This window comes from Hordeum vulgare, chromosome 1H (genome assembly GCF_904849725.1).
Source record: "Hordeum vulgare subsp. vulgare chromosome 1H, MorexV3_pseudomolecules_assembly, whole genome shotgun sequence".
In the NCBI taxonomy this organism is placed as follows: Eukaryota; Viridiplantae; Streptophyta; class Magnoliopsida; order Poales; family Poaceae; genus Hordeum; species Hordeum vulgare.
This window is the reverse complement of record NC_058518.1, coordinates 423,205,194-423,227,526: the sequence shown is the minus strand read 5'-3', so window position 1 is coordinate 423,227,526 and position 22,333 is coordinate 423,205,194. Positions and strand designations below refer to the sequence as shown.

The 22,333-nt window shown below is 50.3% G+C and overlaps 2 protein-coding genes across 2 annotated transcripts; one reads left to right on the top strand and one right to left on the bottom strand.

Moving 5' to 3' along the window:
- Positions 1-4,619: 4,619 nt before the first annotated feature.
- On the top strand, positions 4,620-16,338 carry LOC123442245 (leucine-rich repeat receptor-like serine/threonine-protein kinase At2g14510). The gene is made up of 8 exons (XM_045118290.1): positions 4,620-5,508; positions 6,425-6,873; positions 7,431-7,566; positions 7,661-7,732; positions 7,806-7,874; positions 7,967-8,038; positions 15,911-15,982; positions 16,078-16,338. Exons 1-8 carry the CDS (start codon positions 4,880-4,882, stop codon positions 16,115-16,117), a joined length of 1,539 nt encoding a protein of 512 aa, XP_044974225.1. The 5' UTR covers positions 4,620-4,879; the 3' UTR covers positions 16,118-16,338.
- A 657-nt stretch (positions 16,339-16,995) lies between these two features.
- On the bottom strand, positions 16,996-21,507 carry LOC123442236 (argininosuccinate synthase, chloroplastic). The gene is made up of 8 exons (XM_045118287.1): positions 21,272-21,507; positions 20,500-20,647; positions 20,345-20,393; positions 19,740-19,922; positions 19,157-19,231; positions 18,907-19,092; positions 18,593-18,681; positions 16,996-17,854 (listed from the first exon to the last, which is right to left on the bottom strand). The coding sequence occupies exons 1-8, from the start codon at positions 21,414-21,416 to the stop codon at positions 17,302-17,304; spliced, it is 1,428 nt and encodes a 475-aa protein (XP_044974222.1). The 5' UTR covers positions 21,417-21,507; the 3' UTR covers positions 16,996-17,301.
- Between the last annotated feature and the right edge of the window lie 826 nt (positions 21,508-22,333).

The following is a 22,333-nucleotide window of genomic DNA, read 5'->3' as shown; positions in this document are numbered from 1 at the left end:
GTCCGTTGCCCGCTTTCTCTTCCTCTCCTTCTGCGGCACTAGTTCTGGTTCCACCTCCATCGCCTCGTCCTCCCCTTCCCCCTCCTCGACGTCGTCGAGCTCGTCGTCGATGTTGCCGGTGGTGTTCATTGTTTCATCTTGCGTGTCGAACTCCGGGTGCGATGTGGCGGTGACGGAGCCACTCATGATGATCTCGTCCATGTCGGCGGCGTCGGCGTAGGATAACTCGAGTGACGAAGTGGGCGCGAACGGAAGGATGCCACGACGCAGAGACGGCACATGTGATGCTGTTGACGAGTACACCATTGATGAGTAGTTGTACTAGGTGTACTAGGTGTTGAGGCCGGCACTGAACGCAAGCGAGGGAGTGCGCGGGTCATGGTCGAAACCGATGGGAGAGGAACGCTGCAGCGCACCATGCGGGAAGGTGGTGTTGGGATTGAAGCGGCCATGCACGTTGTCCGTCGGAGTAGCCAGGCGAGTGTGCGTATCCCCAAGGCAACATCGTCGGCGAGTGGGTGGTCGGCGCATGATGTCTACTATGCAACCTTCTCCTTGTAGACGTTGTTGGGCCTCCAAGTGCAGAGGTTTGTAGGACAGTAGCAATTTTCCCTCAAGTGGGTGACCTAAGGTTTATCAATCCGCGGGAGGCGTAGGATGAAGATGGTCTCTCTCAAGCAACCCTGCAACCAAATAACAAAGAGTCTCTTGTGTCCCCAACACACCCAATACAATGGTAAGTTGTATAGGTGCACTAGTTCGGCGAAGAGATGGTGATACAAGTGCAATATCGATGGTAGATATAGGTTTTTGTAATCTGAAAATACAAAAACAGCAAGGTAACAAGTGGTAAAAGTGAGCACGAACGGTATTGCAATGCGTGGAAACAAGGCCTAGGGTTCATACTTTCACTAGTGAAGTTCTCTCAACAATGATAACATAATTGGATCATATAACTAGCCCTCAACATGTAACAAAGAGTCACTCCAAAGTCACTAATAGCGGGGAACAAACGAAGAGATTATTGTCGGGTACGAAACCACCACAAAGTTATTCTTTCTGATCGATCTATTCAAGAGTCTGTAGTAAAATAACACGAAGCTATTCTTTCCATTCGATCCATCATAGAGTTCGTACTAGAATAACACCTTAAAATACATATCAACCAAGACCCTAATGTCACCTAGATACTCCATTGTCACCTCTAGTATCCGTGGGCATGATTATACGATATGCATCACATAAACTCAGAATCATCTATTCAACCAACACATAGAGCTTCAAAGAGTGCGCCAAAGTTTCTACCAGAGAGTCAAAACATGTGCCAACCCCTGTGCATAGGTTCCCAATGTCACGAACCCGCAAGTTGATCACCAAAACATACATCAAGTACTCACATGAATTCACGTGTGCCAACCCATATGCATAGGTTCCCAATTGTCACAAACCCGCAAGTTGATCACAGCAGATAGACACGTGCAAGACATACATCAAGTGTTCTCAAAGACTCAATCCGATAAGATAACTCCAAAGGGGAAACTCAATTCATTACAAGACGGAGAGGGGGAAGAACATCATAAGATCCAACTATAGTAGCAAAGCTCATGGTACATCGAGATCAAGACATCTCAAGAACATGAGAGAGAGAGATCAAACACATAGCTACTGGTACATACCCTTACCCCCGAGGGAGAACTACTCCCTCCTCGTCATGGAGATCGCCGGGATGATGAAGATGGCCACCGGAGATGGATTCCCCCTCCAGCAGGGTGCTGGAACGGGCTCCAGATTGGTTTTTGGTGGCTACAGAGGCTTGCGGCAGCGGAACTCCCGATCTAGGTTTCTTTCTGGGGGTTTCTGAATTTATAGGAATTTATGGCGGTGGAATTACGTCGGTTGGGCCCACGAGGAGGTCACAAGCCTGGTCGCCACCACCTAGGGGGGTGGTGGCGGCGTCAGGGCTTGTGACTCCCTCGTGGCCCATCTGGCCTTCTTCCAAAGCTTCGGGGGTCTCTTTTGGTCCAAAAAAAAATCATCTTAAAGTTTCATTCCATTTGGACTCCCTCTGAAAATGGGCCAAAAACACGGAAAAGACAGAAACTGGCACTTGGCACTGAGTTAATAGGTTAGTCCCAAAAAAGATATAAAATAGCATATTCATGCATATAAAACATCCAAAGTTGACAAGATAATATCATGGAACCATAAAAAATTATAGATACGTTGGGACGTATCAGCGCAACGCCCTAGAGTCCCCTCCATGCGGCCTGCGTGTTGCGGCCGGGCGGGTTCATCATCCCCTCGTGGGACACCTCTTCCTGGTCGACCGAGGCGGCTGCCGCCGCCGCCTCCGCGTCCCTGATCTTCTCTGCGTCGAGCCTCCTCCGCCAATTTGTTGTGACCGCTTCCCGACGCTGGACGTCCGCCTTCCACTTGGCGTCCGAAACACCCGCCGGCCTAGGCATCGGCTTCCTCAGCTTCCTCTACTTCGGTTGGATGGAATCGGCAGTGGCATCGGGGCGTGGGAAGGTGTACTTCTTCGGTGGCATGGCGAACGGATGGCGGGAGCGGGAGAAGAATGGCGGGGGGTGGCGCGGAAATGGAGGGAAAGGGAGGAGGAAGGGGAGAAAATAGCGGGAAAGACTGGGCTGCGGCCAATAGAGCTGGCCCACTTGGCTTTTCGCTTCGCCCGACGCTCCCACACGCCCGCGGGGAGCTGGGTTCAGCGCAGGTTCACCGACTATTATTTTGGCCCAAACCAACGATAAACGAGGAGTTGAGGGAGCGTCTGGGCCGATTTCGCACCGCCGGCGCTAAAAGAGTCGTCCGGGAGGGCCTGATGAGGGGGGGGGGCGAGTGGAGATGCTCTTAATGGTATTTTTGTCATATAACATGGTCAACGGGTTTGAGTTGACAATAACAACGTCTAATGGTATTTTTGAGCAAACATCTAATGAAACTATGTCATTTTTGAAATATTTAATTGTATTTTCTAGAAGCATCTCATGGGACAATGATTTTTTTGAACAGTTGTAACTTCTAATAGCAAAACTGAGCAATATGACAAAATGAATGACATAAATAATAATAAACCCATCTTTATAATGCATGGTCAAGTTTTTATCTATACACATTTAACATTTTCCTAATGCTTGCCTAACATTTTTTATATACTTGTTCAAATGCTTGATTAATATTTTTATATACTTGATAAAAAGATTTAATCAATTTTAATTCATGGTAAACATTATTTGTATACACATTCAAATGCATGATTTATATATTTTTTAAACATTATATAAAGTATATATTTGTAATATACTTCCTCTGTTTCTAAATATAAGTATTTTTAAAGATCTCACTAAAGAATACATAGAAAGCAAAATGAATAAAAAATATTTGTATATATTTGTTGTGTTCCGTAGTAGAACCTCTAAAAAGACTTAGATTTATGAAGAGAGGGGGTATATGTTGAGAATATTTGAAAGTGTAAACAGAAGGTAAAACGGAATATGTATATGGCAACTGCAGGAGAAAGACGACATCGACATGTCCAAGGGCCTATGTTTTGGTACAGTGGTCGTTGGTGGTGGTCGGGACTTCACGGTACTGTCGGGCAACACAGAGTCGAGGGCCACGGATATGGCGTTGTCGGAGGGTACTCGGTGACGGCCGTCGGGAATCACGGAGGTGTGTCTCCCCTAGTCCACCGGGATTGGCTGGGGACACAGAGCTGGGCCCCTACTGTGGTGGCGCCGGACCAACCTCCGTGGCTCATGCCAGGCTAGGAGTGAAAGATGTGGACTTTCGCTCTTCCTACCATGGCTGGTACTCTGTGGTGTGGGCAGTGGGTGAGGTCCTGGACTTGGATGCCGGAGCGGCGGCTCCGGAGGGTGGGTCGCTTGGTTGGCTCTTCGGGGGGCGCCATGTCGGCGGTGGTGGCTTCCTTCTTGGTTCGTGCGGGCGACGAGAGGGGTAGCAGTTGGTGGCTCGGGCGCGTCCTCCGTTGGACGTCGCCCAGATCTGGGGTATGGACATGCCACGTCTGCCCTAGGGCCGCGGTGACTTTGGATGGTGTGCCGAGTGAAAGCTCCGCTCTTTTGCGCCGGTGACGGCGACGCTTGCGGGAGTCGTTCTCTTCTTGAAGACGTTGATGTGGATCTCCTCTCCGCGTCAGGATTTCGGGTGAAGACCCTTGCCCGGTGGGGCTAGGCAGCGACGACGCTCTGCGCCGTTCTCCCTCTTGGGGGCGTTGTCTAGGAGCTTAGGGGTCCTAGGATGTTTCGTGATTGTGCTTCATTCTTCCTGTATTCTCCTTCGGTGGCGTTGTTGTTCTGCTTCGCTGTCCGGCTAGCCTAGGATCTGCTTTGTAAGAGGGTCATCTCACCATCATGTATCGTTCAGCTGTGTACTTTGTACGATTTGTGCCTTTATCTATAAGGGGATGCCCGTTTCAAGAAGGGCCTATGTTTTATTTTCTGATTTTGTAAGTATAATCTTGTAACGGGTGAAGAAATTTTATTACAGGCCTTCTCGTCCGGAGAGAAAAAAATATATCATGACCATGTACCCGCCGGTCGCTCCATTGGACTTCACCGGAGAGCCGAGAGCGGAGAGTGCGCCAACAAAACTGACCTGGCACGGGAGGGAGACACGCCAAAAATGTCCGCGGATCCGCGTGACCCAGCCAAGCCCTGCGGCCCGACCCAACCTCCGAGACCCGCCGCCGGGAACTCGCACGCGCATCCGCCGCCCGTTCTCCGCTGACCGTGCCCACCCTCCCCGCCGGCCGAGTCAACCCACCCGCCCAACACGAAACCATCCCAACTCCCCTCCATTTCCGCCCAAAAAATTTCCAGCAATAGCAAAGCTCACCAGAATGCGGCCTCTCCTCACCGTCGTCGCCGCCGCCGTCCTCCTCCTCCTAATCCCCCTCGCCGCCGGCCAGGGATTCCGCGGCTTCTCCTACCTCCTCGACTGCGGCGCCGCGGCCTCCTCCACCGACACCCGCGGCCTCCGCTGGGACCCCGACGGTCCCTACGTCTCCGCCGGCTCCGCCCGCACGCTCTCGGTCCAGGGCCTCCTCGACCCCACCCTCGCCTCCCTCCGCGGCTTCCCGTACCGCCCCGCCGTCAAGTTCTGCTACGCGCTCCCCGTCGACCCCAACCGCCGCTACCTCCTCCGCCCCACCTTCTTCTACGGCTCCTCCTCGCCGCCCCCGCCCGTGTTCGACCTGATCGTCGACGGCACCTTCTGGACCGCCGTCGACACCGCCGATGACATCCTGGCCGGCAGCGCCTCGCACTACGAGGCCGTGTTCCAGGCCAGGGGCAGGAACTTGACCTTCTGCCTCGGTGTCAACTCCAACTACACCACCTCCGGCCCGTTCATCAACGCGCTGCAGGTCATCCAACTCCATGATTCGGTGTACAACGCCACGGATTTCGGAAGCAGCGCCATGGGGCTTATTGCGCGCACCAAGTTTGGCTCGACTGGCGACGTCGAGAGGTGCGTGCCGACTCCTCTGGCCCTGATTTCAGTGCGCTTTTAGTAATGAAATGCTAGATGTTCTGCGATTTCCCATATTTTGAGTTGGTTTAGGATTCGGAGTGCAGAACTGACTCAATCTCAATGTCCATATGGTGGAGAATGCTGTCGATCAGGGATGTGTCAATTCTTATCGCAGATAGTACCAGTTGGGTCAGTTCTTCGTGAACTGAATTGCTCTAGGTTTGAGCTGTTCTGATCCGAGGTTTATTTCGTCATGTAAAGTAACCCTGGACCTGTTTCACAAAATTCAGTACATGTAGGTCGGTTGGGTAACTTTTGTTCTTCTAGATCTTGCTAGTGTAATCTCCTCAGTGTCGATCTCTTCTTCACAAGCCACTGTGCAATGTATGAGCGGGCATTTGTTTTTAGTTAGAAGTTTAACTTAGTAAGTGGCAGATGGCCATTGACGGATATCTCTTTTCGATCACTTGTTTAGTACAGTGAGTTCCTTTTTCTGCCTTCTAATTGCTATGGTCATGTTGCGGCTGTTGCTGCCTTCTCCTATAGCATGTTGAGCAATGAACATGATCCTCCAATATCAAAGATGTTGAGTTCCTTGTATCGAATTTACTTCCCTAGTTCTTATGCAATGAAATACCTTAAGTTTCTGAACCTCTTTATCTTTATTTCTTTGAGGAAACATGTGCTTGCACTAGTGATTGCAGAACTTAAGGTGTGTATTTCAAGGAATGAATCGTACTTACCAATTAGATGCCCAATAAATGAAGCACAAAAAGCAAAGACCCTATATTGTAACTGTTCCTTTTTCTTTCATTCTCCTTTTTGTAGAGAACTACAAATTACAAGCTTTGTATAGATTTTTTTAAGCTCTATAGATCGCTGACTTAGTTTTCTTCCTTACATCTAAACTCAGGTACCCTGATGACAGTTTTGACCGCTATTGGCAGCCATTTCCAGACAACAAACATGCTGTCAGTAGTACCCATAATGTTACATCAGCTGATTTCTGGAATCTTCCCCCTCCTGATGTATTTAATACAGCTTTGGTGGCAGAGCAAAATGCACCCTTGGTGTTGCAATGGCCTCCAATATCTCTTCAGAATGATAGCTATTATGTTGCTCTTTATTTTGCTGATACCTTAGCTGATAGTTCGAGGACCTTTGATGTGAATATAAATGACTACCAGTTTTACAAAGATCTGACAGCAACATCAGCTGGGCTTTCTGTCTTTGCAACTCAATGGATTCTCTCAGGCCTAACCAGAATTATATTGACTCCTACGTCTGTTCTTCCGCCACTTATCAATGCTGGTGAAGTCTTTGGACTTTTTCCCATCGGAAGACTGACAATTACGCGGGATGGTACATCACTTGCTGCATTTATTCCTTCGTTATCAATTGTTTTCTCCTGAGTTGATACTGCTGTAAACAAGTAATCAGATATTTCCTGGCCAGCCTGACGCAATGCATACTATGTACTCCCTCCGATCCATATTAATTGTCATGGCTTTAGTACAATTTTGTACTAAAGTTGTACTAAAGCAGCGACAATTAATATGGATCGGAGGGAGTATGTAACTATCTGATGTGTAATGATTCTGGTAGCACTAATTCAGTTATTTATATGGTACATTGTATGTTTATGTACTGTGTTAGCAACATATCATAAAAATGTGCTTTTGGTGAATTTGCGTATACATGACCATTAGACATATCCCCCAATTTTAGCATCACCTCGAGTTGTACTTGTATTATTCAGGTATTTTATCAAGTGTGTGCATCATCTTTGGGTGGTAGTGAGTGTCCTTTAAATATTGTTGTGGGCGTATTGCATGATGTTCTTGTAATGCAGCAAGTTGCTCTAACTTGTGCCTGTCTCTTTTTATGAAATTGACCTACTAATTTCATTTGTTTGTCAGCACTTGCTATGGAGAGTATGAAGAGAAGCCTCCAAAACATACCTGATGATTGGATTGGAGATCCATGTATGCCTCACGGATATGCTTGGACTGGAGTTACATGTCTTGAAGGAAAAAACATACGTGTCATTTCATTGTGAGTTTAACTCATGATCCTTCCATCTATACGATGCAATTATTTTATTCTTTGCAAGTTTGCAGTAACAATTCTTTTTGTTGGTCTACACCAGGAACTTTTCAAGTATGGGCATCTCCGGATCTCTCTCACCTGACATTGGAAATCTGACTGCTCTTACTGATATGTAAGTTCTATTTATAATCGATCAAAGTGAATGAAAATATAAGCTAGCAAAATGACACTATTACCATTGGCAGATTTTTGGCAAACAATAGCTTGTCTGGATCTATTCCTGATCTCACCAAACTGGGGAAACTCCAACGACTGTAAGCTAACCCTTCGGCCTTGTCTATTTAGGTTGAAAATTGTTTATGATATCATACTATTTATACATACTTCAAAATTGTTTTGTCTTTAGGCACCTGAATGATAACAAGTTGAATGGAACAATACCTCAGACATTGGGGACAATTCAGCCCTTGCGTGAACTGTGAGTTGATTTTTGTCAATATTTTTACTTATGGTTTATTATTCCAGTTTCAGAATGTTGCTATTTGCCTGCACTTGTCATGGCGGGTTATTCAAAGAACACAGACCGTAAACACGATGTTAGGACTGTGACGGCAATGGGGCTTCTTCCCGCTTGTCCATTGGCAATGGTATTGGAGGATGGTTCCCTCAGCCTATGTGAGGTCCAGTCGTGTTCGGTTCCAGTGGTGCTTTGCTCGATTGCCGTAGTGGTAAATGTGGCAGCTCTGGCGATCACGGAGACTCAGATCTGGAAACAGCTGAAGCGTCTCTTTGGCCATAAGTGAAACTCATCCCTTAAGCACAGTATTTTGCCATAAGCGCAACACCTCAAACCTGGAGGGCTCTATTTTATTCTCATTGCAAGCTCCCAGATTGGTCTCAGTCCTTGATAACAAGCATGTAGTTAAAGATTGCCCTAAATTAAGGCCATAAGTGAAACTGATCTCTTAACCACAGTTTGCATTTTGTTAGAAAAAATGACTTGTTTTTTTAAAATAACTCGCCAGGGAAAGGGGGGATCCCCACCTGTATATATTACTCAGAGGGTGAACCAAAGTTCAATTGTTACAAGAGTTACAAGGCAGCGCTGTTGCCGAGAAGGGGTATTGACGCCATGACATGCTGTGTGCCTTTTGACTGGGTTCTGTAAACCTATGACTCCAAAGCATGAAATCATCGACAATATTACGAACAGCCAGGCTATACTTGTGAGACTCATTGTGGAAGACCTTTTGCGTTGTGTGAGCCCCTAATCTTCCACAGAATGACGAGTAGGGTGGTGGGCCAAATGTCCAGATCGAGGCCTGTCAGGGGGGGGGGGGACTCCGTCCCAAAGTAGCCGCACCAAGTCCAGAGGGGGCAGCCCCAGTCGTTGCCATACAGCCATGGACCGCAGGCAGGGGGGTGAAGGGGTGTAGTACGTCTTTTTTGACTGGGGCATGAGCTGTTTTGGCCCATGTGCTTTCAGGAGATTGACCTTGGTGTTGAGCCTGTCGTGGAAGAGTAGCCAAGGGAATACCTTCACTGTAATCGGAGCTTTTGAAGACCATATGGAGTTGCATTATGGTCGACCTTGTCTTCAACCATGAGCTGAGAATAAGCATCTTTGGTGGAGAAGTTGAACCCATGGTTGAGGAATCTGGAGTCCGGCTGGTCCTCAAGGCGGAAATCCTGCAGCAGAGAGAGCAACATGCCAACACATCCAACTCGAAGGTTACATGGAAGAACTGGGCTCCTCCGCGCGTCCGGTTCTTTCACTGGCTCGCACACCTCGACCGATGCTGGACTGCAGACCGCCTCGAACGCCGCGGCCTGCAGCACCCCTCGCGATGCCCCATCTGTGACCAGGCTCCTGAGACCATGCACCACCTCATCTTCGCCTGCCCCTTCGCCCGACAGATCTGGTACGAGGTGTTGCACTGGCTCAGACTCCCCTGCGCCCCGCCCGACGATGAGCCCTCGCTCAATGACTCCTAGGAGGTTTGGAATTGTAAGGCTAGTGATAGGGAGGCAAGCCAAATGTCAGACCAGAAGAATGTGTTGAGGCCATTACCAATGAGGACAAAAGAATTTTTTTGCAGTGTAGGCAGGTGTCTGTTTGTAATTTTCCAGAGGAAGGACTTGTGGTTGTTTGACTGGGTTAGATGTAGTGCGTGTTGTGAGGAGAACCAGTGAGCCCAAGGTGTGTAGGTGGTAGAGGCTAGGGTTCTACCAGGTCTCTGACGTAGGTTGTAGGGGTGGAAGTGCGGGCTGCGAGGTTGGGGACGCCGGCGCCGGCGGTTGGGCGCCGTCGAGGCGTGAGAGAGAGAGAGAGGCGGCTAGGGTTTGGGGCTCTCGTCTCCCGAGGGAGACGACAACAGAATATACTGTTTATTGTCTGCTTAATATCGAAGGGGTATATGTGTTTATATAGGAGGACAACCTCCACTAAACCCTAGATAACTTGGACTCTAACTTGGACTCTAAGATAGGTAAGATAACTTGGGCTGAGCCCGTAATTAACCCTGCCCATTGGGCCTCCTCCGTTGGTACGTTGTACCGGTCATAACATCTCTCCCCGCCTTCTCAAACAGCTCGTCCTCGAGCTGAACATCTGGAAACTGCTGGCGGAAATCGTCAAGCTTCTCCCAAGTTGCTTCCTCCTCTGGCAGGCCGGTCCACTGTACCAAGACATGCCAGACGCCGCGACGCTGCTGCGCCTGCAGCACCTTCGCCACCTGTGCGGAAGTTGGAAGGAGGCGGCCATCCGAAGTAGGAGGAAGGGCCGGCGTCGCTGCAGGAGGGTCCCCGCGGTAGGCCTTCAGTAAGCCGACATGGAAGACGTCGTGGAGGCGAGAACCAGCTGGCAGCTCCAAGCGGTATGCGAGTGTGCCGACACGCTCCAGCACACGAAAGGGACCGGCGTAGCGAGGTCCCAATTTGCGCTTGGAGCGCGGGTCCAGAGACTGCGTGGTCCTGTGGAGGAGGCGCAACCACACCCAATCGCCCACTGCGAACTCCGCCTCGCGATGATGAGCATCGTAGTACTTCCGAGCCAGCTGCTGTGCTTGGAGAAGACGCTGGCGTGCCTCAACCAGAATGTCGTCGCGGGTGCGGAGTAAGTCGTCCGCCGTCTCGGACCGAGCCGTCCCAGGCTCGTAAGGGAGCATCACCGGAGGTGGGCGCCCGTAGACCACCTCGAAAGGCGTGGTGCGCAGGGCGGAGTGATAGGAGGTGTTGTAGCAGTACTCCGCCCACGCCAACCAGTCCACCCAAGCTCGTGGACGATCACCAGTAACACAGCGCAGGTACATGGCGATCACCTTGTTGACCACCTCGGATTGGCCGTCTGTCTGAGGGTGGAACGCCGTGCTCATGCGGAGCTTCACGCCCGCCAGTCGAAAGAGATCACGCCAGAGGGGATCACGATCGCTGACGATGGACGACGGAAAACCGTGGAGGCGGACGATGCCGTCGAAGAAGGCCCGCGCCACGGAGGCGGCTGTATATGGATGACCCAGGGCGATGAAGTGCGCGTACTTGGAGAAGCGGTCAACCACCGTGAGGATGACGGACTTGCCGCCCACCTTGGGAAGGCCCTCGATGAAGTCCATGGAAATATCCGCCCACACCTGGGAGGGTACGTCCAGCGGCTGCAGTAGACCCGTGGGTCGTAGTGTCTCCGTCTTGTTCCGCTGGAACGTCACGCACGACCGCACCCAGTCGCGGACCATCGCGCCATCACCGGGGATGTAAAAATCAGCACGGAGACGATGGAGAGTCTTCTGCACGCCCTCGTGCCCTGCAGAGTGCGCCAAGGTCAGGACTTGGTGGCGCAGGTCGCCATGGTTGGGCACGAAGATGCGGCGGCCATGTAGGAGCAGCCCCTCGTCCAAGCGCCAGGGCGCGTCCAGCTCGTCGGCGTCAAGGCGCAGGCCCTGGGCGTCCACGGTCGTCGAAGTTGCCCGGCGAATGTCGTCGATGAAGGCGAAAGATGGCCCGGAGCGAATGCACATGATAGTGCCAGCCATGGCGACGTCGTCCGCGACATCCTCAGTGTCGCGGCGGGACAAGGCGTCGGCGACCGTGTTGAGACGGCCGGGGCGGTACTCAACGGTGAAGTCGAAGCCAAAGAGCTTGCTGATCCACTGGTGTTGCGGAACTGTGGAGAGGCGCTGGTCCAGCAAGAACTTGAGGCTGTAGTGGTCCGTGCGCACACGGAATGACCGGCCCCAAAGATAAGGCCGCCAGTGGCGCACCGCCTGAACCAGCCCAATAAGCTCGCGCTCGTAGGCCGCGAGCTTGTGATGGCGAGCGGCGAAGGGGCGGCTGAAGAAGGCGAGCGGTCCCTCGCCCTGGTGGAGGACGGCGCCGAAGCCGATGCCAGAGGCGTCGCAGTCCACCATGAACGGCATATCAAAGTCCGGCATCTGGAGGACGGGTCCCGTCGTGAGCGCCCGCTGGAGAGCCTCGAATGCCATAGTCGCCTCCTCGTCCCAGGAGAAGGCGTCGCGTCGAAGGAGACGCGTCAGTGGCGCGGCGATGAGGCCGAAGTCCCGGATGTACTTCCGGTAGTAGCCGGCGAGGCCCAAGAAGCCGCGGAGCGCCCGCGGTGACCGCGGGATCGGCCACGCGGCGACGGTGGCAACCTTGTCCGCGTCCATCGCTACCCCGTCCGCCGAGATGACGTGCCCCAGGTACGCGACGGAGGTCGTGCCGAACGAGCACTTCGAGCGCTTGAGGTGAAGACGATGCGCTCGAAGCTTGTTGAAGATGATGGCCACGTGTTGTAGGTGCTCCGCCCAAGATGCACTGTAGATGAGATTGTCATCAAAGAAAACAAGCACAAAGCGGCGCAAGTATGGGCTGAGCACGTCGTTCATCAGGGCCTGGAAGGTCGCCGGCGCGTTGGAGAGGCTGAACGGCATCACCAGGAACTCGAAGTGGCCATGGTGAGTGTGGAACGCCGTCTTCTCGATGTCGTCAGGGTGCATGCGCACCTGATGGTAGCCCGAGCGAAGGTCGAGCTTGGTGAAGCGCGCTCCATGTAGCTCGTCCAAGAGCTCATCCACGACGGGGATGGGGAACTTGTCCTTGGACGTTAGGGCGTTGAGGGCGCGGTAGTCGATGCAGAAGCGCCATGTGCCGTCAGGCTTGCGCACAAGGAGCACCGGGGCGGAGAACGGCGATGTCGAAATCCGGATGATGCCCTGCGCGAGCATGACCGCCACCTGACGCTCAAGCTCGTCTTTCTGCAGCTGAGGGTACCGGTACGGACGCACGGCTACAGGTGCCGTGTCCGGCAGCAGGTTGATGCGGTGGTCACAGGGCCGCGCGGGAGGGAGGCCCTGTGGCTCGTCGAAGATGTCGTTGTGCTGCTGCAGGAGGTCGGCCAGGAGGGGATGCGCCTCGTCCAGTGCGGCCGCCATCAACTGGAGCTGTGGAGACACGGCGTCGGAGCCGCCGATGCCTGTCCACTGAACGCGACGGCCGCCCTCGCGCCAGAAGATGAGGGACAGCACATTGAGGTCCCAAAGGATGGGGCCGAGAGTGGACAGGAAGTCGATGCCGAGGATGAAGTCGTAGCAGTCGATGGAGAACGGCTCGTCGCCGATGAGGACGGGAACCTGCCGCGCCACCCCTGGCAAGCAAGGTGGTCCCCGTTGGCGACGGTGACGCTGAACTTCTCCGAGCCCGCCGGTTGGAGTGCGAGGCGGCGCATGGCGTCCCCGGACAGGAAGTTGTGCGTCGAACCCGTGTCCACGAGCGCGGTGAGACGCTCCCCGTTGATCGTCACCGGAAACAGCATTGTCTTTGCCATCTTGATGCCAGCCATGGCATGAAGGGAGACGACGAAGGCGGTCGCGTCGACCGGCCCGTAGGTCGTGACGCCGGCCTCGGAGAGTGTGGTGGCGTCGAGCTCCGCGGTGAGGGCCTCCACCTCCGCGTCGTCGACGGTCTCCAAGTAGAACAGGTGGGCGCACGTATGACCCGGCCCATACGGCTCGTCGCAGTTGAAGCACAGGCCCTTCGGCGCCGCTCGAGCTGCTCGGCCGACGTCAAGCGTCGGAAGGTGTGTGTCGGCGCGGGGGCAGCCGCAGTAGCGGCCGGCAGGGCGGAGCGTGTCGGGGTGGCGGCCGTCGGGGCAAGGCGGGTCGGGGGACGCGTGCCGCGGCCCGGGAACGCCTGCTGCAGGGCGTTGGCGCGCTGCTCGTACGCGCGTGCGTAATACATGGCCGTCTGCAGGTCCTGGGGGTCGCGCATCTCGACGTCGATGTGGATGTGGTCGGGAAGGCCGCCGACGAAGAGCTCGGCGCGTTGGCGAGCCGTGACGTCAGGCGCATGGCAGGCCAACGTCTGGAAGCGGTCGGCGAAGTCCTGCACCGAGGTGGTGAAGGGAAGGCGACCGAGCTCGGCCAAGCGGCTCCCACGTATGGGGGGGAGGCGAACCGGAGGAGACACAGGTCGCGAAAGCGCTCCCACGGAGGCATCCCGCCCTCGTCCTGCTAGAGGGTGTAGTACCAAGTCTGGGCGGTGCCACGGAGGTGGTAGGAGGCGATCCACGTGCGGTTGGACGCCATGGTCCGCTGCCCCCTGAAAAACTGGTCGCACTGATTGAGCCAGTTCAGGGGGTCGACGGTGCCGTCGTAGGTGGCGAACTCCAGCTTGGTGAAGCGGGGTGGCTGCTGCACGTGTGGCGAGGCCGCGTAGGTGCCCTTGTGACGACCCAACGCGGCGGAAGGAGAGTGCTGCGGCACCACGGAGCTCCCGGCGTACGGATCAGTGTACCCGCCGAACCCCCCGAAGGTGGGGGCGGGTGGCTGCAACACCGTCAGCTGTAGTGGCGCCGTCGTGTAGGTCGGCGTGTCAATCCACGTCGGCAGGCGACGGCGACGGCGGCCACCGGACCTGGGTGATCGGCAGGCCTTGGGGCGCGACAGTGGCCGGGGGCGGTGGCGCGAAGGGCGCCGCCGGCGGAGGCGGTGGTGGTGGGGTTGCGTACGAAGCCTGGAGGAAAGTTCGGAGGTTCGAGATCGCCAGGTTGAGGTCGCGGATCGCCGAGGACATCTCCGTCGGGGAGAGGACGGGGGCGGGTTCGGCCGCCAGGGCCGCGGGACCGGAGGCGGCCGGACCTGAGGTGCGGCGGCGGCGGCTGCTGCGAGGTGGCGAGGAAGGCAGTCGTGGTGGCGGCGGTGGTGGTGGGAAGGTCCGACAAACTCATCGAACCCAAGCTACCTGATACCAAATTGGTAGAGGCTAGGGTTCTACCAGGTCTCTGACGTAGGTTGTAGGGGTGGAAGTGCGGGCTGCGAGGTTGGGGACGCCGGCGCCGGTGGTTGGGCGCCGTCGCGGCGTGAGAGAGAGAGAGAGAGAGGCGGCTAGGGTTTGGGGCTCTCGTCTCCTGAGGGAGACGACAACAGAATGTACTGTTTATTGTCTGCTTAATATCGAAGGGGTACATGTGTTTATATAGGAGGACAGCCTCCACTAAACCCTAGATAACTTGGACTCTAATATAACTTGGACTCTAAGATAGGTAAGATAACTTGGGCTAAGTCCGTAATTAACCCTGCCCATTGGGCCTCCTCCGTTGGTACGTTGTACCGGTCATAACAGTAGGTGAAGAGAGCAACTTAACAACAAATTTTATAAGGAGGTTGTTATTCTGAACATGCAAGTTTTTGATGCCTAGAACACCAAGAAATTTAGGTTTGCAAACATTTTTCTAGGTAATAAGACACTTGGCACTCATGCACGTTTCCTCGAACGTCCAAAAGAAGGCACGCCTAATCTCATCAATCGCTTTGAGTACCTTTTTCGGGATCTGAAATATCATCATAAAATAAACTAACTACGAGTCTAAGACACATGATATTAGGGTGAGTCTGTTGCCTTCGGTTTGAAGTTTGTACAATGTTTGCAAATAGGGATCTGACAAAATGACTGACTGTTTGTAAATAGACTGTACTTGCATGGAGTTTGTGCAATGTACAAAAAATAACCGCATATACATTTGTAAGTTCTAAACTGTCAGTATCGTTGAGATTCTTGGTGCATCACAAGTTTTGAATGTTCTTACAATCTACTCCCTCCGTTCCTAAATATAGGTTTTTTTAGAGATTGTACTAGTGGACTACATACGAAGCAAAATGAAGCAAAATGAATGAATCTACAGTCTAAAATATGTCTATATACATCCGTATGTAGTCTTCTAATGAAACCTCTAAAACTACTTGTATTTAGGAACGGAGGGAGTACGTACTTACTTTTCATTTCCAAAGCTGCACGCCTTTGCACCAAGTCATAGCAAATTACTTGCGAACTTGCTTACTGTTTTTCTTCATTTATCCAGATTCTTGCAAAACAATGAGTTGGGTGGAGCAGTTCCACTGAACTTGCTGAACAAAGCAGGGTTGACTCGCAAGTAAGTTTCACTAAAGGCTTTACAGGAAATATTTATCACAAAGGATATCTCATGTTCATTGGACATGTTGGTAATTGTATTTCATTTGATTGTAGATTTTGTCCGGGCAATCAGTTCTCACAACCACCGTGCTGACGGTCAAACATTTTATCGAAGACAGTAGGATGGTGTGTTTATTCTTTTAGGATGGGTAGACCAAGATTTTGTAACCAGTCGAGTGTTTGTACAGTAAAACGATTGGAATCCAGTGAAACGAGTTGGCGGAAGCAGGTGAAGATAAACAATTCTGGTTGTACAGTGCTCTGTAGTTTACGTTGTCAGTGTGTAATGCAAGGAGAAAATGAACCGCTGTTAAATTCCCCCCTCCTCAGGCTGGTTCGGTTAATCCCAGCAAGGAGGGGATTGAAGAGGATTGGAGGGGATTGAGGTGGAATTTGGCTTGTAGGGGATTTAATTCCTCCCAATCCCCTTCAAACCCCTTCAATTGAGAAAGAACCGAACAAGGCTTTAAGAGGATTAGGGGGTTGACTTGTAGGGGATTAAATCCTCTTCAATCCCTGCCAAATCCATGTCAACCGAACACAGCCTCAAGAAGAAAATCCAATTCTTTTCATACCTTTATGGAACTATAGAGTCTCGCAAACTTTCTTTTCATTGAGAAGAAACACCCACGGGCATTTCATCGTATCTGACAAACCTTAAGGAATACACTAAGAGAGAGACCATAGCTGCCTTGATGTTTTGGGAGTGCATCTATAGGCGAGAACCAAGGTCCAAGGAGCTAAAGCGGCAAATGAAGACTCGGCTGGCCAAATCTGAACTATTTCGTTGCCCGGCCAGAGAAACAGGCACGCATTCTTCTCAAAGCAGCCCTCAGGCTGACCTTTGTTTTGACCCGATTTGCCCGGCCTCTTCGATCTACATGAGGTATGCTCAAATTGGCGGGTCCCATCAAGCAATGGAGACCCGAACCGATGCAAGAAGACTAGTTCCATGCGAGCAACCAAACGAACTACACAACTTGGCACAGACTTGGTATTAACCCATACAGACTACCAGGAAGCCAAAAATGACGCCAGTAACCAAACACGCCTGAAGTGCAATGAGACAAGGACTGCACCGCAGCACCACAATGCGTATAGTACTGCAACCCTTCGATACACATATCCACGCACACCAGATGAAACAAAACAAAAACTCGACAAAGTGCTCTAAGCCCACCTTGAAATCACTAGAAAATACACTCGGCAGTTCCCAATGCGAACATTTTATTCAAGACACGAAAACAGAACATTTTATTCCGAGACACGAAAACGGCCTTAGATACCCTTCTCCAGCATCGCGCGGACCCGGGTGGGGAGGCCGTACAGCCTGATGAAACCTTCAGCATCAGCCTGGTCATATATCTCCCCGTTTTCGAACGATGAGATGTCCTCCCTGTACAGGCTGTAGGGGCTCTTTCGGGACGCGACGGTCACCGAGCCCTTGTACAGCTTCAGGGTCACAGAGCCGGTCGTCGTCGCGGTGATCTTCTCCATGAAGGCGTCCATGGACAGCCGGAGCGGGTCGAACCAGCGCCCCGCGTAGACGAGCTCCGCGTACTTGAGGGCGAGCATGTCCTTCCACTGCATCGTCTCCCGGTCCAGTGTCAGGGACTCGAGCTCGCGGACCGCGGCCGCCATGACAGTGCCGCCGGGGGTCTCGTACACGCCACGGGACTTCATCCCCACGAGGCGGTTCTCCACCATGTCGATGCGCCCGATCCCGTGCTTTCCACCGATTTCGTTGAGCTTGGCAAGGAGAGTTGCTGGCGAGAGATCTTTTCCGTTGATAGAGGTAGGAACACCAGCGACTATACCAATCTCCAGATACCTGTATGAAGTTCAGTTTTTATATACAACAGGCTAACAGAGTATAAATATGTGCATTATGTTTCGCAAAAAAAAAGTGTGTTATGGTGGAACAATGAAAACAACATTGTTCTGCAACCAAGCATGCAGTTAACCGATTGTTTTTGTACAGAAATTATAATTAATAATGTAACAGAAAGGCACAAACAAAGTGTTTACAACAAATTGGACTGATGGTAGTGCTACCAATTCCGATGATTTCACATGTTATCAGCAAGAAATTCTTAGTTCAAAAAATACGCGAACAAATTATTTACAACAGAAATGGGTTGATAGTAATGTTCCCAATTCAAGTGGATGGTGATTTCATGAACCATACATAACCTAAGTCCTAACTAAAGATAGGTGGTGGCAACAACGTGATGATTTCCATTCAGTCAGACAGTGTCACTTTACAATAAAAGCTGCTGGGTAAATGAAAACATGGAAAACCTAGCAATGTAAAAAAATTGGAACTGCACAATGCTGAACAAAGTTCATTACACGACAATTAGACATGCCTAGTTTATAATAAGCGTATCCAGATCCCAAATCATTTGGGTGTTTGGGTGGTTCTCTACACAACAGTGTTTGGATATGAACCATTTGCAGCAAAGATGAACCAAGCTATACTGCAGTAAAGATAAAATAAAGAGCATAAAGAATACTTTTTCCGGACAACAGATGTTGTCTATGGAAAGAAAAAGGATTGATCACATACTCAGGTTTTGAAGGCGCACTTTCTGGAGAGACAGACATCATATACATATCTTCTTTTGGCTCATTTGCTGGATCTTCCAAAATGTCACCCTGAAAATGTTGAGAATAACTCAGATCATTTGACAAGCATCACCATTTTCAATTGAAGATAAACCGATGGCACCAATATGATGATGCACTTCATTGATTTGGAAGTTCTGAACTTGCGGATCATGTACGAAGTACTGTAAGATCTGTATCCTTAAAACCAAAAAGAAAAAAAAATACAGCTTCATAACCCCTAAGAGGCATCAACAAGACAAATAGGTAATGTACCTCATGGCTAAGGTGCCACAAATTTCTATCTCGGCTGTATATTGATTTCTTTGAAACCGGAATTGGCACATTGTGTTTCTTTGCATACTCAATTGCATCTTCACGTCCTGTGATATCCCACTCCCTCCAGGGTGCCACCACTTTAAGTTCCGGATTTAAGGCATAAAATGTAAGCTCAAAGCGAACCTACAGAAAACGATAACATCAGATGACTGCCCATATTAACATTTCCATTAACAGCAGTATGTACCTGATCATTTCCCTTTCCAGTGCACCCATGAGCAACTGCATCTGCGCCAACTTCCTTGGCAACATCAACCATTGCCTACAATAAAGATATAAATTGCTTAGCCCTCAAAGGAATATGAGGATATATAAAATACGTGGTATATAATTGCAGGCACTTCATTTTAATGTTTCATTCATCCCACCAGCTATTAGAATTACTTATTTAAGTTAAGATCCTACAGAGCTTACAGTACAAGTGCAACTCTTACAGGTGAGACTTCAAGGGAACAAATAAAATAAAATTTGAAGGAAACATGCATGTACAAGCTCAATGAGAAATTAATCATGCTCTATGTAAACAAATCTTTTATTCTACCAGAGTGGATGGCTAGCTATAAAAAGTGACAGTGACCTTATAAATGACCTCAGAAACATTTATCTAGTACAAGAAAGTGCATATTTTACAAACAAACAAAAAAACACTCCAATAGATGTTGTAACTGAAGATTAACAAATGATTCATTTTAAATTTACTTGTAAGACAATTATGTTGCAGAAGTAATGTGCACACAAAACACAAAATACAACTGCTTTATCAATTTCACCTTAGCAATAACGGGCCTAGCCATGGAAGTCCCAAGCAGATACTTTCTTTCGTAAACTGCACCAGCACGCAAGCAGGGGTATATATATTCACCAACAAATTCTTCTGTCAAGTCCTTCACAACAAGCTGGCTTGCACCGCTAGCTTTTGCCTTTTTCTCCAATCCTTCCAATTCAATGTCACCCTAAAAGCGTAAAATATGAACTTAACAGATGGTTCACTAGAAGGAAGCTAGAAAAAAGGTCCGAACCATGCTACTTCATTTATGTCCTGACAGAAAACAAAATACTCGGTACAAAGATACAATATAGAAGTAACTCGAAGTTGTAAAATTTGGAACAGCATGAAGCCAGAGACATCAGGCAAAGAAATTATAGAATCTGCAGCTCATAGCAAAAATATAACCAAGAAGATAAAACTAAGTAAAATGTACAAACAAGGATGGGAGAGAGAGTTGAGACACTTATCAAACAGGACATACAGCTAGCAATTTAGCATAACATTGCAGATTAAAGGAGGATAGTGGAATCACTCAGTTTTGTATGCTTGAGATTTACTGAAGTTATATAAATGACTTCATGCAGAAACATGAGGCGTTTAACATACCTGGCCAACATCAGCAGTGAAACAGACGACTTCACAGCCATAGTTTTCCCTTCAACAAAATAAAACAAGAAACATAGTTTAGATGAATCAGATTAATTCAACCTTTAATTTAGTAAATTACATACTGATGAAACAAGAAAAAATTGCAGTTGTACCTAAGCCATGGAACAATTACTGATGTATCCAAGCCACCGCTGTAAGCTAGAACAACTTTTTTTAGTTTGCCACGCAATCCACCTTTCTTTTCATCAGCAGTAGTAGTTGTTGCATGCTCTTTTCCGCTTGCCATTACACAACTAACACCTGCAGATATTCACCAACGATATAATGATATCAGCAAAACAGAAGCAAAATGCCAGCATATTCCGAATTCAGGGGTTTTAGTAAACTACCTGCACCAGCCCTCCATATAAAACACAAAAATAAGTCGGTCAGATTTCCTATTCAAATCTCCATCTGGTCTAAAATGGTCAGCCCATGGAGAAAGAGGGCAGTGCCAGTTTTCATCAAAGGATGCGGAAACCCAGATCGAACAACAACAGGTCATTAATCAACAATTTTAGTGAAAAACAGACTCCAGCGGCATGAAAAAAAATGTTCATTTCTTTCGGTTTATAAACCATTTTACAGTCGGAGGAGGTCAGTTTATTGAAATCTATTCCAGCAAGAAAGGAGGAGCACCATGTAAATTTTGCTTCGCAGCTGAGATATTCGATACATGGCGAATTTTTCAGACTTGATATGCTAGCATGCGAAACCGACCCAGATAGACTAAAAATGTACTAAAACCCCGTAATCAAGCACAGAAGGATACTTTGATACATGGTACATTGCACAGAGGTGCTAACTTCTTCACGGGTAAATGGCACATGCCACAGCTAATAGAACAAGAGATAAGGCCAGTCTCCCCAAGCCGCGGCGCAATACCTCGGCCCGTCGTCGTCGAGGTCCTCTCCATCGACACCCGGCCATGTTGTCGCCGAAGCCGAACGGAGGGTGGCGCATGGGAGTCGTGTGGGTGCACGGCTGGGAGCGACGGAGCAGCGGCGAGGCGGCGCATCGGGAGCGGCATGGTGGGCGGCGGGGGTGGAAGACTTGGGTCAGACGAGGCGGCTAATGGGGGTAGGTAGGGCAAAAGGAGGGCGAGCTGAGGTGGGAAAATAGACCCGCTCGGGCGAGTGCGAGTGGGACCGGACTGGACTGCCGGACTGGGGAAACCTCGTGTCGTGTCGGGCGCAGACGGGCCGACGGCCCATGCGGGACAGAAGCCGCGTATCCAGGAAGAGATTGGATCCCTCAAAAATAAAAAAGAAAGATCAGATTGGCTATGGAGGTTTTGTAGGCGATCTTTTGGATTTCCGATCCAGATCTCATAAATTTTGGAAGTCCTGAGCAAAGTGCTCTCGGATTACTACCCGGTTGTTGGATTGTTATAAGACTGGGTTGTGTTTGGTTGAGTCGTGGATTCTGGTTGGTCGTCTTGAAGGTTTCGGATATGGTCACATGGGTTACGACGACGGTTGTTTTGGTTGTGGCAATGTTAGCGACCCTGACGCTATAGACCCACCAGGGTTCCCCCACCAGGTGGCAGCAGTAGGCCACGCGGTGCACGGCCCAAGCGTGCACCGTGGCCCAATCAAAGAGTCGCTAGACTAGACTGGGTTAACTAACTGCACGATCACACCACAATACTTAAGCAAACGAGGAAGAGAAAATAAGACGTTCAGTGGATCACGACACGCGACGACGGCTACCAACCCTTTCCTTTTCCTATCTTCCTCCTCAAGAACTATCTTCAATTTGGTTGTAATTCCTTTTTTTTTGAACTGGACTATCCCCTTTTCCGTTACTAGAATGGAAATATAAAGTCTTACATCTAACCAGGAAATGAGGGGTAGGGAGAGAGTGAGTTCAAAGCACTTCTAGGAAACCACCGCGTGTGCCCGCCATCGAAACGCACGATATGGGGTGAAAACCTAGACAACACAA